The sequence below is a fragment of the Eumetopias jubatus genome, unplaced genomic scaffold, assembly GCF_037043125.1.
Source record: "Eumetopias jubatus isolate StellerSeaLion01/CBP00866 unplaced genomic scaffold, mEumJub1_p1.0 scaffold_8, whole genome shotgun sequence".
In the NCBI taxonomy this organism is placed as follows: domain Eukaryota; kingdom Metazoa; phylum Chordata; class Mammalia; order Carnivora; family Otariidae; genus Eumetopias; species Eumetopias jubatus.
Genome location: NW_028274814.1, coordinates 111029012 through 111046760, shown reverse-complemented (window position 1 = coordinate 111046760; position 17749 = coordinate 111029012). Strand labels below are relative to the sequence as shown.

Below are 17749 nucleotides of genomic sequence, written 5' to 3'. Positions count from 1 at the left end.
GACCCCACTTGGGGCTTGACCTCATGACCTGTGAGATTATGACCTGAGCCAAAACCAAGAGTCAGATGCTTAACCGACTGAGCCACCCAGGCATTCCTGTAGTCCTTTTCTAAAACCAAACAGGCAAACATATTTTTTATTAATTCATGGCTGCTCTAAAGCAATTTTATTTGAAATAATTAAAAGTGTTATTAAATTCATTCAATGATGTATGATGGACTGATGCATAAACTACATACACAAAAAATCTACTGGTTCTTGGATAAAGGAATGTCTCTAATGATTAATTTACTCAAAAGTTCTAATACACTCTATTAATTTATGCCCACCTAGCTAACTATGGCTACCATAAGTTCCTTCTTCAGTGATACAAAACTCTCTTTAAAAGGAAAGGTGCCAGTTAAGAGTTTGGAACAAATCAGTTGAATTTCTTACTTCCTATGTAACATAAGGTAAACTAATCAACCATCTTGCCAATTTGTGTTTCTTTATAAATTGGGATTAATAACTACTTACATGATACTGTCAGGATACATATGACATTTTATTTAATAAGTGTTTAACACAGTATCTGGTACTTAGCAGGTACTCCCTTGCTCTACTTATCCCTTCCAGAGATCTTCACAAAACATCACCATATAACATAACATGTTTCGGACTATCTTAAAGAAGTTATACCTAAGACCATAACTGTTCCTTTTGATATACATAAAATAAAACTTATATAAATCTCTGCTTATTTCATTGGCACCATCCTCTCTATTTTTATTCAGCTTATATTATAGAAATCATTATTTTATATGCCAAAAGTTTACATTCACCCACCGTTCCTTAGTTTTCCTTTCTTTTAGCAGAACCTCAGCTTTGGATGTATTCTACCACGTATCTGCTTTGTATTTACATGAACAGCAAAGTACTACTAGAGACAGTCTCAAAGCAAAATAGATTAGTATCATCGTAAATTCATGATTATCAATTTCAAATTGATCTTTAAAACTCCTCAGAATTTCTAAGTTCACTTTTCTCAAACTTTTGATTCATGTCACTTTCAGCAGGTGATCACACTTCCAAACTTACAGAGAAAACTAAAGCCATAAAACAAGAATTCCTTCAATTCCCTGCTACTAAAACTACCAACATCTACATTGATGTCATTTCCGTCCTTTCTGTACCATAAAACGTGTGTGTCTCCATCTTTCTCAGGCCAAACCTGAGGTCTACATTGCCCCTGCTCCTCACAAATCTCACAATTAACCATCCCTTCATTTACTCGACCACTTTCTAATCAAGGGTATCGTTCCTATCCATATTCAAATATGCTCTTGTCTCTCCAAATTTAACATCTCCTTTGACAACACATCTTTAAGTTACCTCACCTATTCATTATGTCCTTTAGGTATAAAACAAGTTCCCACATTCTTAGGAAAACACTTTTACAGCCAAGGTAGTAAGTAGCTGGTTTTAATCCCACCGAATCAATCAACATTTCAAATCAACGAGGTTTTTGCAAGTCAATCCATTAGTGATATCCCTTGCTTCTAAAAGTCAGCCAACTGAGTACTTCAATGAAAGTGATTCTTCTACCTCTGAAGGTCCACTAATTCTAGATCTTTATGCTTCCTCCAAGCTCTACATGAGATCAGCAGTCTGTTATGCTTCGAGCTGGCATAGTCTTCTCTTACTTAGGTGGTAATAAATTCAAGCTTGTCTCCTCCTTCGAAATATTCAAAGTTGAGTTACCCCTCAGGTTATCTATACTACCAATCTTCATATCCTCATCTAATCGAATCTCTCCACAGAAATAAATTTCATTAAGTAACTAATACACCTAAAATAGGTCAAATATGACTGATCTCACTTTTCTGCCTAACAGCATCTGTTAGGGATAACCATTCCATCTTTCTTGAAATACTCACCTACCTTTCCATCCACTTGGTCTATCTCCTATTTAGGTTTATTCTCCTCTACTGTTTTTCAAGACCTAGTTGTAGGTTTTTTCTCTTTTCACTTTATCTAGCTAGCCCCTTCAACTATTTTCTGAGGGAGAATTAAGACCAAATACTCTAAGGCATTCATTATGTGTATGAATTATCTTCTATTCTATGTATTTGGAATGGTAATAGCTGGTTACCATCTTTGAGAAAAGTCACAAAACCCCAGTTGAGAAAGGCTGCTGTATATATAACCTCTCCACAGACCTTCTTATTCTCATCCTGGTTTCAATTACTATCTCTATGCCAATCCATCAAATTTTTATGTAAAGCTTAGGACTCTCCTCTGAACTCTAGGCACCAAGTGCTATTCAAACTCAACAGATTAAAAAATAGTAAATATGATCTTTCCTTCAAACTATATTTTTTCAATCTTCTCTACATCTCAGAGATTAGCTTCAAAGTTTTCCAAAATGCCAGTGCCCTGGTAATTGGGGCCTTGTATTTCTTTTTATCATATCCTCAGTGCCTAAAAGGCTGCCTGGTACATAGGCTACAAGAAAAACTTTTTACTGAATAAATGAACCTAGTGGCTACAGCCAATATGAAATATTTGTAAAGTATTAAAAACACTTTCTGGCATGTAGCAAATGCTCAAGAAAATGTTAAAGATTATTACTGCCTTCAGTAATTTAAAGGAAGAGACAATAAAACCGCTACAAGTAAGAAGTGACAGCAGAGTAAGAAAATTACAAAGAAATACACCTCAGAAAAACAACAAGACTGTGTAAATAATCATAGTTCTCTGAACAAAGTAAAAAATAACTTGGGGAGTAATGAAAATCCTGCTAATGAGAACTAAAGAGCTATATATTTCTAGCTGCCTATCTTACAGGACACTCTTCTCTGTGTCAAGAAAACAATGATCTATTTCCTCAAAGTGTATAATCTACTTGGGTAAAGAAATAGAAGAAAATGATGCCAAAGGCATGCTTCATGGTTTCAGAGTTCCTACTAAATCAAAGAAATTCATGACCAGTTTTTACTTTACATGCTGAATGTCAAATTATGCCTGCACATGGAATTCTGATATATAATTTTAGGATAGCCTAAAATAAGTTAATAAATTAGGCTGATGTTGAACAAAAAAAAGACGCTGTTTCTAAGAAGATGCTTTGACAAGTTAAAGGCAGTGTCCAAATGAACTGAATGTTACATCATCTGAGAAATTAAGGGAATTTCTTACCATTAAAACAGTCTTGGAGGAATCACCGGGGTATCTAAGACTGAATACTCCCAACGCCCCCAAAAAGCAAAAGAAAGTAAATGTGGCAAGATTTCGAATATCTAGAAATGACTCTATAAGTGGTATTGTTCCCATGGTCCAATCACAGCAGAGTTCTGAAGGATTTAATAGAAGCCAAGCGTTCAAAGGAAGGAGATAGTTAAAAGTTAGCTGCCTTGTAGGAGTTGGGCTTACAGCAGCTGGGTTATCAAACCTGTATAAAGAATGAAAAAAAAAGTTATTTAAAGCACCTTGTAAACACAAAATATATAACATATAAATAAAACGCTGAACAATAAAAGCAATATTTTACACATAATCTCATTAAAAAGACAAAATATTTTATTTTATTTTTTTTATTATGTTAATCACCATACATTACATCATTAGTTTTTGATGTAAGGTTCCATGATTCATTGTTTGTGCATAACACCCAGTGCTCCACGCAGAATGTGCCCTCTTTAATACCCATCACCAGGCTAACCCATCCCCCCACCCACCTCCCCTCTAGAACCCTCAGTTTATTTTTCAGAGTCCATCGTCTCTCATGGTTCGTCTCCCCCTCCGACTTACTCCCCTTCATTCTTCCCCTCCTGCTATCAGAAAGACAAAATATTTTTTACTAATACCTCACTAGAGGTATTTAGTCCTCACTAGAGTTCAAACTGTCTAAACTTTAAGAAACGTCTAGGTTGAGACAAACTATGAAAAACTGTTTAAAGGGCAACTAGGTTATCTATTTCTAGTTTATTATTAGAATAAATCAGACAAGTCACTATAATATTATGATACTCTGCAGAAGTATAACTTCCTGGTTAAAACTAAAAAGAAAAGTTTTAAAAGTGTCATTGCTGTATGTGATGTATGAGTTTCTGAGAACACTAACCAATGTTTTTTCTGCATAAGATGGCTTCTTTCAAAAGGCACTAAATGCTAATAAAAATTATGCTTCCTAGAAAGAATTACTATATTTTTCTTTTGTTGCAGACAGAGAAAACTGTATCACCTATGATTTTTCCTTTTTGCTTAGACTTTTAGGAAGGTGAAAACCAAATTTCCAGTATAGAATAGTAACTGTATAGGCCTATGTAACATTTTGTGTTCTACTTTTTCTCCTCGTACATACTAATATAAACTTATATCCTAATTTATATTTGTCCAGGCCATGATATATTACATGTACATTTCATTAATTTAGTCTGTTTCCTGCAAACTAAGGCAAATCATAGTCAAAGCATTTTTTAAAGTATATTTCAAATGAATAGCTTCAAATTTTTTTTAGGCTACATTCAAAATTTTATTGGCTATGTTAATATATAGTCCTTTAAAAACCCAATTTCTCATTTTAAAATAAATGAGTTAAGAAAAATCAACCCCTAACATTTGTTTGACTTGGTCTTCTTAAAAATTCAAATGGCTGAGAAAAAGTAAATACTATTTGAACAAATAATATCTTAAAAACCTTCATATTTGAATATCTACATGTATGAAAAATAATAAATCTTGAGTCAGGACTTGAATTCTCAAATAACCAACAGAAGTGAATACAAAGCTTTTTTCCTATAATCCACTATTCAGGGTTCATTTTTTATAATGGTTTATTTACAATAGCTAATTTAATAACTGTACTATAGAGAAAGAACACATGTCAAAGCAAGTCAAACAATATTATAGTCAACTTCATAGGGAAATGTAATAGAAGAAAATGTATATATACACATATTTTTAAATGCTTCTATTTGGAAAATACATCATTTAGATGTAACGTATTCCATACAGCCATCCACAAATACATACACAAAACAAACACATTTCTACCTATAAACCACATTTTCACACTATAGAACTGGAGATGAAAAAGAGTCAATGGAAATTCTCTAAAAGGAATAATAAAAACAATAACACTGAAACTGAGGGTGAAGAGGGAACTATAAAGTATATATTTACAATTCAATCTATTTCACATATCTTACTACTTAAATGAGTTGTTCAGGGGTGCCTGGGTGGCTCAGATGGTTAAGCGACTGCCTTTGGCTCAGGTCATGATCCTGGAGTCCTGGGATCAAGTCCCACATTGGGCTCCCTGCTCGGCAGGGAGTCTGCTTCTCCCTCTGACCCTCCCCCCCTCTCATGCTCTCTCTTTCTTTCTCATTCTCTCTCAAATAAATAAAATCTTAAAAAAAAAATAAATGAGTTGTTCAGTTTAGCATGGCTAGACTCGGAAGTAAAAATTCATGAAATTAGAAAGTATTCTTTAAAGAAAAAAATGCTACTGAAAAGAATAATTATATGGAAAATGATACAAAGAAAATGTTTAAGGTAAGAGAATTATCTGAATAAAATTTTATTCTAACCAGGGCCAGCTATGCACTATCCTGGACAGCACACGAACAACATTTTGGCCTTTTGTTAAAAAAAAAAAGAAATTCTTGTATTTAATGCCAGATACTTTAATATAATTGAATAAGGAACTAATATAAATTTCATTTTAAATTTTAGCTGAGTAAGGTGAAATGGAAAAATGCTAAATTTCAGAGCAGGAAAAAAAGATGCAGATTGTTAAATTCAGCAACTTTTGCTTCTAGCTTTAAATGCAAAGAACTGGGCAAGATATTATAAGACTTTTCTTAACACACTGAGCATCAGGCAAAGAAGGACAATGATACCTGAGGGAAGAAAAACAAATAAGGGAAACCCTACCTAGAAAGTTCAATACCTAGACACAGATTTTAGTCTGTGGAGCAGTGAGGGGGAACCTAGTGGAGCCTAGTACCATCCTTAGGTTGCAAAGACAGAACTGGGAGCCCTAGAAACCCAGGGGGCCAGAGTCAGTGGGCAGAATACCAGAGAGAAGAAAGCTGCTGAGAAACAGAACTATCTCTAGAGGGTCTCTCTCCAGTTTTTAGTACTGATGAGAACTGTTCAGCATATGTATGTGAGGAAATACACAAGGTCAGTGTAGTGGGTTGAACCATGTGTCTCAAACATTCATATCTACCCAGAACCTCAGACCGTGACATTATTTGGAAACCTATTTCTTTGCCAGTGTAAATAGTTAAGCTAGGATTAGGTCATACTGGATTGGGGTGAGCCCTAAATCTAATGACCGGTGTTCTTAAACAAAGAGAGAATACAGAGAAACACACAAGAAAGAGGGAATGCCAAAGACTGCTAGCAACCTCTAGAAACTAGGAAAGAAGCATGGAACAGATTCTTCTTGAGAGTCTTCAGAAGGAACCAACTGTGCCCAACCCTTGATTTTCGACTTCTGGCCTCCAGCACTGACAGAGAATAAATTTCTGCTGCTTTAAGCTATCCAGTTCTGGTAATCTGTTATAGCAGCACTAGGAAAAATAATGCAGTTAGGAAAGTACCTCTCAAAAGAATTAGATAAAAATTCTCAAATACCATACAGAGGTAGGAATAGTTCCTCAGTAGCCAGAAGGAAAATCCTCATAAATCAGTCTATCAGATATAGTAGTCAGAAGGGTCTTGTGTCAGTAGCAGAAGAAAATTAGCCCTATTGTAAATGCTGCTGTGGTCTCATTCATCAAAGATTAGAAGCATGGCTAGAAGATGAAACATTTCTCAAATAACTTAAATGCCTCCCAGAACAAAGCTCTAAAATATTTATAGTAATATATTAAAGTAAAATGCACATATATGACAACTATTAAAAAATTGCCTGGCATATGAAGTAGAAACATATAATCCATGAGAAGAAAAATTATTCAATCTAAACTAAGAAATGACACATACAATAAAATTAGTAGATGAGGAAATTAAAGCACTAGAACATGTAGAGACAGGAAACATAAAAAGGCTTAAACAGAATTTCTAGAAATGGAAACAATATCTGAAATAAAAAAGAACTAGAAAAAAATTAAGGGCAGATTAGACATTGCAGAAAAAAGATTAGTGAACTTGAATATATTGCAGAAGAAAGTATCCAAAACGAAAACAGGGAAATAGTTTTTGGAGAGGAATAGAAAGAGCATTAGTCTGACAACTTCAAAAGGCTTAATATACATGTAACTGGGGTCCCAGAAAAGGAGAAGATAATAGAAAAACATTTCAAGTAATAGATAAAAAATTTCCAAAATTTACATAAAGTAAAACCTACAGATCCTAAGCTCAATTAACCTAAGCAGAAGCCACATGAAGATAAAAGAACAGTGACTGGAAGTTTGTATCATTTACCACTTTCACCCAAATTTTGTTATAAGATAAATATGTCCTAGGGTAGTAATATGCAGCAGGTGACTAGAATTAATGATACTGTATTGTATATTTGAAAATTCCAAAGAAAATAGATCTTAAAAGTTCTCATCACAAGATTTTTTTGTAATTACGTGTGGTGATGGATGGACGTTAAATACACTTATTAGTGATAATCATTTCTCAATATACATGTATCAAATCATTACACTGTATACCTAAAACTAATAGTATTATATATCAATTATGTCTCAATTTAAAAAAAATAAAGAAACAATGACAAAGAGAAAATAATACAAGTAGATATACAGAAAAAGACACACTACACACAGAAGCACAAAAACAAAGATGACAGAGGATATCTCAGTGAAAACTGCAAGCTAGAAAATAGTAGAGCAACATTATTAGAGTGCTGAATGCACAACAATGTGGAATTCTACACTCAGAATTCAAAATATTTTTCAAAAACAAAGATAAAATAAAGATATTTTTATATATAAAAGCTAAAACAATTCAGCACCAGCAGACCTACACGTCAAGAAATGTTAAAGAAAATCCTTTAGTCACAAAGAAAAATGGTACCAGATGAAAATCACATTGAATATAAACAGCTGAAACACGTCATTTAAAAAATACTATCTGGGGCACCTAGGTGGCTCAATCGGTTAAGCGGCTGCCTTCGGCTCAGGTCATGATCCCAGGGTATCAGGCTCCCTGCTCAGCAGAGAGCTTGTTTCTCCCTCTCCCTCTGCCTGCCGCTCTGCCTACTTGTGCTCCCTCTCTGTCAAGTAAATAAATAAAATCTTAAAAAAAAAAAAAAAAATCTGACCAAACAAAAAAGGAAGACCCAACTTTATGCAGCCTACAAGAAGTCAACTTTAAATATAAATATATTGATAGATAAAAAGTTAAATGATGGAAAAAGAAAAACAATGTAACACTAAGAAAAAGGAGATAAAGTGAATTTCTGAGTAAAGACCAGGGATAAAGTATTTTCAGGGATAAAGAAACTCATTTAATCACAATCCTAAATGTTATGTACTTAATAATAGAGCTTGAACTCACATGAAGCAAAAATTGATAAAACTATAAGGAGAAATAGACAAATCTATAATTACAGTCAGAGATTTTAACGTCCTCCTCTCAATAATTATTAGAACAAGTAGATAAAAATCACTAAGAATATAAAAGACTTATCACTTAACCAATCAAGTTAAAATCATTGTATCATTAAGTTAAAATCATTATTTTCATTCTGGTGGTTTCATGAGTGTACACATAGGTCAAAAGCTACTAATTTGTACATTATAAATATATGCAGGTTTTAAAAAAAATATTATACCTCAATAAAGCTGTTAAAAAACCTCAACGTAAATCAAAGACTTTCTGAAACATTTATAATCAATGAACATCAAGAGTTAAAGAAAGAAAGAATGAAAAAAAAAGAAAAGAACCAGACTTTCATACCTGGTGAATACTGGAAGTTGGGACTGAATAACCTGGACTCTAATCACAACAAGTAATAGTGTACTGAACATCAAAACAATGAGTTTTATTAGTGTCTGCAGCATAGAAAATGGAATACTACTCTTTCCACGGAAAAACTGTCCGACAGTAGTCCATAATAATGGCAAAGTATACTGCAAAAGGAAAAAAAAGTTTTAAATAACAATATACTATAATGTTTTCAATGCAGTATTTTCAAAATGTAAGATTAGATATAAATTGACTATAATTATAAGATCAATATGGAGCAATTTGTGGAACTGATAATGAATAAAACTGAGCCCAATCTTATCCAATACTGAATTACAATATTACTGTATACACATTTCCAAATTGCCTAACGATTCCATTATTGAAATGCAAAGAGTTGTCCTTAAAAAACTGAGCGAGTTAAAAAATGTTAAGTAATTTTCAATGGATAGTAGGACAAAACATGCTCCTTTCTTGCGAATTTTTTGGTATCATTTTTGGTAAACACACCAATTTACATAATGACACATTTAGAAAACAAGTTTATTATGAGAGAATTTAAGTATGATAAGTGATAGCAACAAAAAAAATATTTCTCCTTACCCCTTGTGCAATAAATACTTCATACACACAGCAAATTCCTACAACTGTTATTCCTTGTTCTTTACACAACGTTGCAATAGCAACTAAAACCACTGTCAAGGCAATTGGAGTCCATACTGCAATTTAAGAACAGAAAAATATGGAACTACACAAAACAATTTTATATCATAAAGAGATATTTTAAGTTAGACAACTATTACACATTACTAAAAAACTTTACTTGTGATTCTATATTCACATTTATGTTATTTCCCACTAACCTATACTTTATATTTTAAAACGTATTTAAATGTTGTAAGTGATTTTTCCTTTATGCACTCAAAACAAAACATTGAGATGTATAACTTGTACTAAAACTTTCTGTGGAGAAGAGAAACTTAGAGGCTGGAGTGTTGTGATTGATGAACTATCAGTTTGAAATGAAGACAAATACTTTATTATGTAGACATCTATGTTTTATTAAAAACCTGAAACTGAAAACTACTGGGCAAAGTAGACGAGCATCTATTAAAAAAAAAAAGTATAAAAACTGAAACAGGTTCACAGTAAGAATTTAATATTCTTTTAAAAAATTTGCAATAGAATATTCATAAGTTCTATTTAAACAGAAAACCTACTTCATCAACTTTAAGCAAACATCTACTAGTAGTAGTAGTAGCAGCAGTAATTTGATTAAAGAAGAATGAATCGTGAGGGTAATTCTGGATCTACTACTAACTTGCCTTGTGACTTTGGGCAACTTTTCTGAGTTTCAGTTTTCCTATTGAAAAATATAATCTCCAATTCTTTTCCAGTTTAAAAGATACATTGTAGTATGATTGTGTGACCTTAGGTTTATTTATTAAGAACATTAATCAAAGTAATAACTCAAATAATTGACTTAATTCCAGATATAAATAAAAAAACAATTTATGAATCTAATATACTTTCCTTTGTCATTTGGCTTAATACAGAAATTCATTGATCTTTGAAATTGTTTTCAACTTTAGAATACTCTATAGATTATAATTACTGAAAGGAAAACAACTCAAAAAACTTTGAAACACTATTGGAGATACTCCGTATAACAGTATTCTTTCCCTCAAAAAAAAAAAAACCCTCATATTCTAGTTAGATCAAAACCATCAATACGAAAGTAGTAGATTATACCAATGGGATATGAGGGCTGATATCATACCCATTTTTAAGATGAGGAAAGAATTTTGGAGGTCTAAAAAAAATAGTCATGCACAATAAAGAAATCATGACTTAACTTGGTTCTTCTGACATTAAATTCAGAGCTTCTTACTAGTTTGTAATTCCATTCCAAGATAGAGAAAGCAAACAGTTGCCTTCTGCAATGCTGGATTCAATCTCAGCAACTAATAGCTCTAATAAAGGCAAGAACTTTACTGAAACCAGTCACTTCAGTTCTTCAACTTTTGGTGACTATATTACTGTGTGAATATAAACTTTGATTTTATAAACAGATCTCTGTGGTTAGTTACCACGTGTGATTTTGTCCAAAACAAGTCCCCCTGCTAAATACATTAACACTTAAAAATATATACATGTGTAAGTAGTGATTCAATTTCAATCATTAAAATCCCTTCCAACACAAAATACAGGTTTCTAAACTAATTTTACATGTATAAAGATACAAACCTCCAGCAATCACATATTCTAACAGTTATTTTAAGTATCTGCTACATCTTGCGGGGGAGATAATAGACAAATAAGTAAAGATATATTTGCCAAATGATGACCTAAGTGTTATGAAGAAAAATAGAAGGTGAAAGGAAAAAGAAAGGAATGGGAAAGATGAGTGGTGTACTGATGACATTTGAGCAGAAACCCAAACTAGAAAGGAACAAACAAAGGCCCTGAGGTGGATCATGCTTAAAAAAAAAAGGGTATGGGTCATTAACAGCCTAGAATTTAAAGTGATCAAATAATTACAAATTGAAAATCTTTGCACAGGACAACATACATTAGATAAAATAGTGAATACAAAGATGGTAACAAAACTGTTTATGGTCTTAAGTGTAAAATTACATAACGTGGAATATGAAGTATTATGGGAGCTAAGAGTATAAAGGTTCAAAAGCAGGGTCAGCATCTTTTTAATTAGAATTTAATTGTTTAATTGTTCACTTGGTCATTTGCTAAATAAATATAATGAACACCTACTGTATATAAGGAACCATTCTAGGAAATGGAGACAGAAACCTACCCATATTACAAATCTAAGAACACACTAAAAGTGTTTGGCTAAATCACTTATTTCTTGAACCTTAGCTTTACATTAACACAAAATTAGGCTCCTTATCATCAGTACTTTGGGTTACAGTGAGAAAATTCTCCAAGAATGTAGGAAAAAACCTCAGAGTTAAATTTTAAGATCAACCAAATATAGGTTACCATTATATAAAACCTCTTTCATGCCCACTGTTCCCACACTTCAAAAAATCGTTTTTATTGCCTGGAGCTTGTTTTCTGCTAATAGCTGGCATTAGCAGGATTAAAGACCTAATTTGTACAAAGCATTTTCCAGGGTGGGCCACATGGTAGGGACTCAATAAATAGCTGAACTATGATCAACACATAATAAAAGTTATATTCTAATAAGCTTTCAACTTTACCTAAATAATACAATTCACAGCTTTACTACAGAAAGACAACTGAAGTATTCATACTTGTATCATTTATAGATAACAGCACATGGAACTAAAAATGACTCTAAAACTCCCATATTCTAGGGTAATTTTAAGTTAAATCATACAGAATCTGTTAGTCATGATAAAATATAAACTACATGCAAAAATTTTTTTAATATTGACAATGTTGCAATATCATGTTCATATGTCCATACATGCTTAAGATAAACCCAAGTGTGGCATATATTTTATAAGAAATAAGCATTACTTGATCAAGTTTTATAGATATAGAGAAAAAAATTAAATGTTAGACACTCACCTATGGAATTATTTGGTCCTTTTGATTTGGTATATGACAAAAATGCAGCTAGAAAAAAGATAGAGGACAAAAGTTCTGCTCTTCCTACAACACCTGTTACCTAAAAAGGGAAAGGGAGGGGAGTTCATATTAATGAAGAGCCTCTTGAAAATTTAACTACCATATATAATAAGAATAGCACTTTAGAAATCAAAACTGCCATAATTTTTCAAGCACACATTTCAGTTTCTTAGACATTCTTTGAGTGCCCTCATGTGGTCAATTTGTATATCTTCCATACAAATAAATTAAAAAAATCTTTAAAAAAAATTTAAAAATAAAATAAATTTACCAGTGACTCTAAAATAATTCTTTGATTATTATTTTGAAATAATTATAGACTCACAGGAAGTTGCAAAAACAGGTACAGAGAAGTCCTGTGTACTGTTTAGCCAGCTTCCCTCAACAGTAACATCTTACATAATATTAGGACAGTATCTAGAATGGTTCTTAATTTAAAAACAAAACAAAACAAAAAAAACCTAAGACCTTACATATTTTCTTAAAATACAAGCATTCTTAAAATATAAAAATATTCATAAATTCAGTAAGTTCTACCTCATAATAAATGTGTAAACTCAATGGCGCCTGGGTGGCTCAGTTGGTTAAGCGACTGCCTTCGGCTCAGGTCATGATCCTGGAGTCCCAGGATCGAGTCCCGCATCGGGCTCCCTGCTCAGCAGTGAGTCTGCTGCTCCCTCGGACCCTCCCCCCTCTCATGCTCTATCTCATTCTCTCTCTCAAATAAATAAAATCTTTAAAAAAAAAAAGTGTAAACTCAGGATAATAAACTTTAAAAACTCCTTTTTTGGGGTGCCTGGGTGGCTGTCAGTTAAGTGTCTGACTTCAGTTCAGGTCATGATCTCAGGGTCTTGGGATCAAGCCCTGCATGGGGCTCCTTGCTCAGCAGGGAGTCTGCTTTTCCCTCTCCCTCTGCCCTCTGGCTGCTTGTGCTGTCTCTTTCTCAAATAAATAAAAGTCCTTTTTTTTCTAAAAATTTAAATATAAAACCCTCAAACCTCTTCCTTTATTCTGAACTCACTGTAAAATTTAAAACAACCTATCATTTTTGTAAATGCATGGAAAAATGTCTGTTCAACGAGACATAAAAAGGTTCAAGACAGTGGGAGAGACACACAAAACCCCTTCCAATACACACACCCATTCAAGCACAACAAGAGTTCAAACATACATTTTTTTGCTTACAACTGAAAGGTTGTAACAAAGCAATTGAACAGTCCTTTTTGCTCTGTTGAGAGGCAATTTTGGGGTTTCAAGGTTATTAAGAAAAATAAAGTTATAATTTAAGTACATCTTGGTAGGTAGGGGCTGACAGGGGCAACAGCAGAGACAGCTCACAATTTTGAAACATGGCAAACAGACAACATGAAAGTACTGAGTATCTTCACTGGTTAGAATGTTTTTTTATGTTTACATATATTTTGATATATGTTTATGTATATTTTCATCTTTTATTTAAACTTATTATTTTCTGTCCTTTGAAACATACTACAAAGTTGACAAATGCTTTAAATCTATATTCATAAAAAAAACAATTAGCAAGGAACTGTATTCATTTATCTTTTTATTACTCATCTTGAGCAATTTTATCTTATGTCCTTAAATAATAAATGTTTATGTTTCAAAACTTGCTTTAAATTTAAAAATTTTAGGGGCGCCTGGGTGGCTCAGTCAGTTAAGCAGCTGCCTTCAGCTCAGGTCATGATCCCAGGGTCCTGGGATTAAGCCCCGCATGGGGCACCCTGCTCAGCAGAAGCCTGCTTCTCCCTCTCCCTTTGCCTGCGGCTTCCCTTGCTTGTGCGCGCTGTCAAATAAATAAATAAATCTTAAAAATAAATAAATTTAAAAATTTTATATAGTAGGAAGTTAGATTCTGTACACTAGAAAGTTAAGACTTGTGCTAATTTAAAAATCTTCAAATATTTTAATTAAGGCCATGGTTAAATTTTTTTTCTTAAAAACATATACCATTATAGTCACTATGTAGGCTTTGTTAAAAAAAAAAAAAGAAGAAAAGAACACTGATTTACAGTTTTACTTACTGCTTCTGTGTGTATTGGGTGCACTGCAAAAAGTAAAGAAGCAATCATACTACTCCTGTTGTCCAGAAAAAGTTTGCAGACTTTAAGAAATATCACACTAACCACAGCATGAAAAATCGTATTTAGGAGATGATATGACATTGGTTTCAGTTCACTAAACAGATAATTTAAACGAAATGTCAATACTGTTAAGGGACGGTAAGACTTGTGGCTTCTCTCCTAAAAGGAAAAAAACAATCATCATCACTAAAGTTCCATGGTCCTTTAGTGCACATAAACTAATCCTTGCATTTCCTATTCAAAGTATCTACGTTTGGCTGAGATATAGCAATAAAGTAATGAACTGCTCCAAGGATAACACAAAACTAAAAGATAGTTTTATAATGTGTTTTCCTATTTTCTTAGTCCCAAAACAAAGGCAATTTCCTCCTTTTGCAAATATCCCATCCCATCAAGAGTAGAGGAAGAACATATGACTATTAATTCCCCTTCAATACACAGATTTAAAAAAATAATAAAGCAGAACAATAGTGGCATTGGTCAAATCAGGACACAGGATTCTCTCCAAAGCCTACTTTCCAATCTATTACTAATACAAGCATTTATATAACTGCTGGCCAGATTCTCAAAAGGAAATATAAGAACAGAATGTTTACCAGCTCAGTTTTAATTGTGAAGACTCAGAAAAGTACTAATTGTTTTATGAAAAACACCTTCATAATATGTAAACCTGAATATATTAAACCAAAAAACCCCCAAATACTAAGACAGAGAATACAAAAACAAAAACTTTCTTAGAATAACAGAATAGATACCTTTGTTACGGTAGTCTTTCCTGGCAATAAATCAAATTTTATGTGAAGCTGCTGAATTTCTTTACAAGCTAGAAGTTTCATTTAACCAGAAATATTTTTACCATAAGACAAAAATCAAACCAGATTTAAGAATAAAATACACAGGACAAAAACACATAAAATATTATCCTATTACTTTTTAAATATGTAAAGGCATTCACACTCAGCTTCTTCACTCTCTAGAATGTTCTTTGCTGCTTAATGTTTGTACATCATTTGATTTAGCTCAGGCATACAAAGTTATTTTTAAGGCATTATACTGAGCTGACATGATGTGTATCCAAAAGCAAAAAAAAGGCCTGGAAACTTTTGAGTGCCTGAAATGTTACTGTAGTTCCACTGGGACATATGTGCCAGTCAAAAGGATGAAGTCTGAAAGTGCAGGGAATAGGTTATTTTTAACTGTAATATACATAATTGTTTTGTTAGGTCTATTAGATGTACAGTCACAGGTAATGGAAAATTAAAAAATAGATTAATTATTAACATAACTGATTATTCACACAATGCATTAGTAATCTAAAGACTCCACTGTGATAATCATCAGTGTAGTAGATAACAGATTATTCTGTGAAAATATAGTAAAACAGCTAGTTCTATTACAAACAATACAGATCATTATTAAATTCAAGTATAATAAAGAAAAAACTTAATTATTCATAGTATTAGTTGGCAATAGAAACATAAGCATGAATATAATGAATAGGCTAATAGTTCCCTATTAATGTGAATCTCCATATAGCAACGGCAAAACAAAGTGAAATGGGATATTTGCAAAAGTTACCTTAACAAAGATACTTCATAGGCCAAATGCCAGAAGAGATGGCTCATTACAGCTTAACCATGGCTGTGTCAGAGAATCACTTGGATAAACAGAAAAAACCTAATCCTCTACTCCTCCCTGCCCCCAAAATCCCAAGAACAATAAAAAAGCAAACACAAAAGGAACAAGACAAAAATACTGATGCCCATATCCCATTCTGAGATAACTGTAACAGATTTGAGTAGAGCCTTAGTAATATTTTAAGTGCCAAGCAGATTCCAATATGTAACTAGATTTATAATCCACTGAACCATTCAAAAACAGAGTATAACATAGCTAAAGAATGGGCTTACTAAAGAGATAATCTATACACTAAGAGTGCCAGAGGAGTCCAAAGACCCCTACTATGTCAGTATTCATACAGCTCAGGAATATGTCCAAAGCCCAAAATGTGTCTTTAAGATCTACATTGACACAAAAATCCTTATGCAGGTTTGGGCACTCAAAGATAGGCTTCCAGGCTATCATTACTTGATGACATCAACCATCAGATCTCTGAATGTGCTAATTTCAGGCTGGTTAAGAAAACTTGTAATACCTAAATACTACTCAGAATAATTTTTCCTTAGTGGCACATTTCCCTACAGAAAGAGAATATGCCTATCAGAAAAAAGGAGGAAGCAACAATCTCCACCATATATTGTTATTCAAATTTGTTCATTCATTTTTGTCTGAGTTTATTATTATGAGTACTTTTCTTAGTGTGTCCACTTATAGGAGCTCTGAACAAAATCATATTTTCAATCTGTAAAGCTGAGGAAGTCACAAAACATTGCACTGATACCATGGTATGATAACTTTCAAGAGACCCTTAATCTGACCAGCTAACCTTTCAGTTAAAATCTCAATGTCATGATTAAAATCACAACAGATACTAGCTTAAGTTGGGGAAATGGAAACATATTTCTAAGGGCTCTAGGGATAAAAGGTAGGGGTAGAAGGAAATAAATGGCCTAGAAAATAATGATCTTATTATATAATCATATTTTTTCTCATTGTCAAATATTCATTTCTTTTAAAGGCTAGAATAGGGTGAGAACAGGAAGGTTACAAGAAAATAAAGTCTGCTTATTTAACAAGAAAAAATACTTATGTGTTTGTGACTAAAGGAATGACAGACTTCATCCCCACTCTTGAGAAGCTTCCATATTTAAAGAATGCGAAAAGGGACCACGAATGACAACTGACAAACTATAAAAGAGTGTTATATGTTACGGTTCAACTGTGCGCCAAGTACAATAGATTAATTCATTTATTTATCCTCAAGGTATTATTCTTTTATGGATCAGATCTCTTGTAGATCTTGCCACCTAAAAGCTATTTTCTCACCAATTTCGTACAGCTATTATATAATAGAATGGTAGGATCCAATCTATGGGATCCCAAAATGACAAGAGTTTAATCCCAAACAGTTTAATAGTGACCTTCAAAATAAATTTACTGACAAAATAAAAACATCCTCATAAACAATGAACTAAACTTTTGGGTTCTCAATATAACAT

General features: G+C 32.9%; 1 protein-coding gene across 1 annotated transcript in view; it reads right to left on the bottom strand.

The window, feature by feature from the left end:
• The window catches only part of TMTC3 (transmembrane O-mannosyltransferase targeting cadherins 3), a 52381-nt gene that overhangs the window by 20219 nt on the left and 14413 nt on the right, over positions 1–17749 (bottom strand). The window contains exons 3-7 of the mRNA XM_028105512.2: positions 14571–14789; positions 12469–12568; positions 9514–9629; positions 8902–9074; positions 3178–3430 (exon numbers count right to left, since the gene is read on the bottom strand). Coding sequence (XP_027961313.1) covers positions 3178–3430; positions 8902–9074; positions 9514–9629; positions 12469–12568; positions 14571–14789 — 861 coding nt within the window. The remainder of the gene's footprint in view (positions 1–3177; positions 3431–8901; positions 9075–9513; positions 9630–12468; positions 12569–14570; positions 14790–17749) is intronic.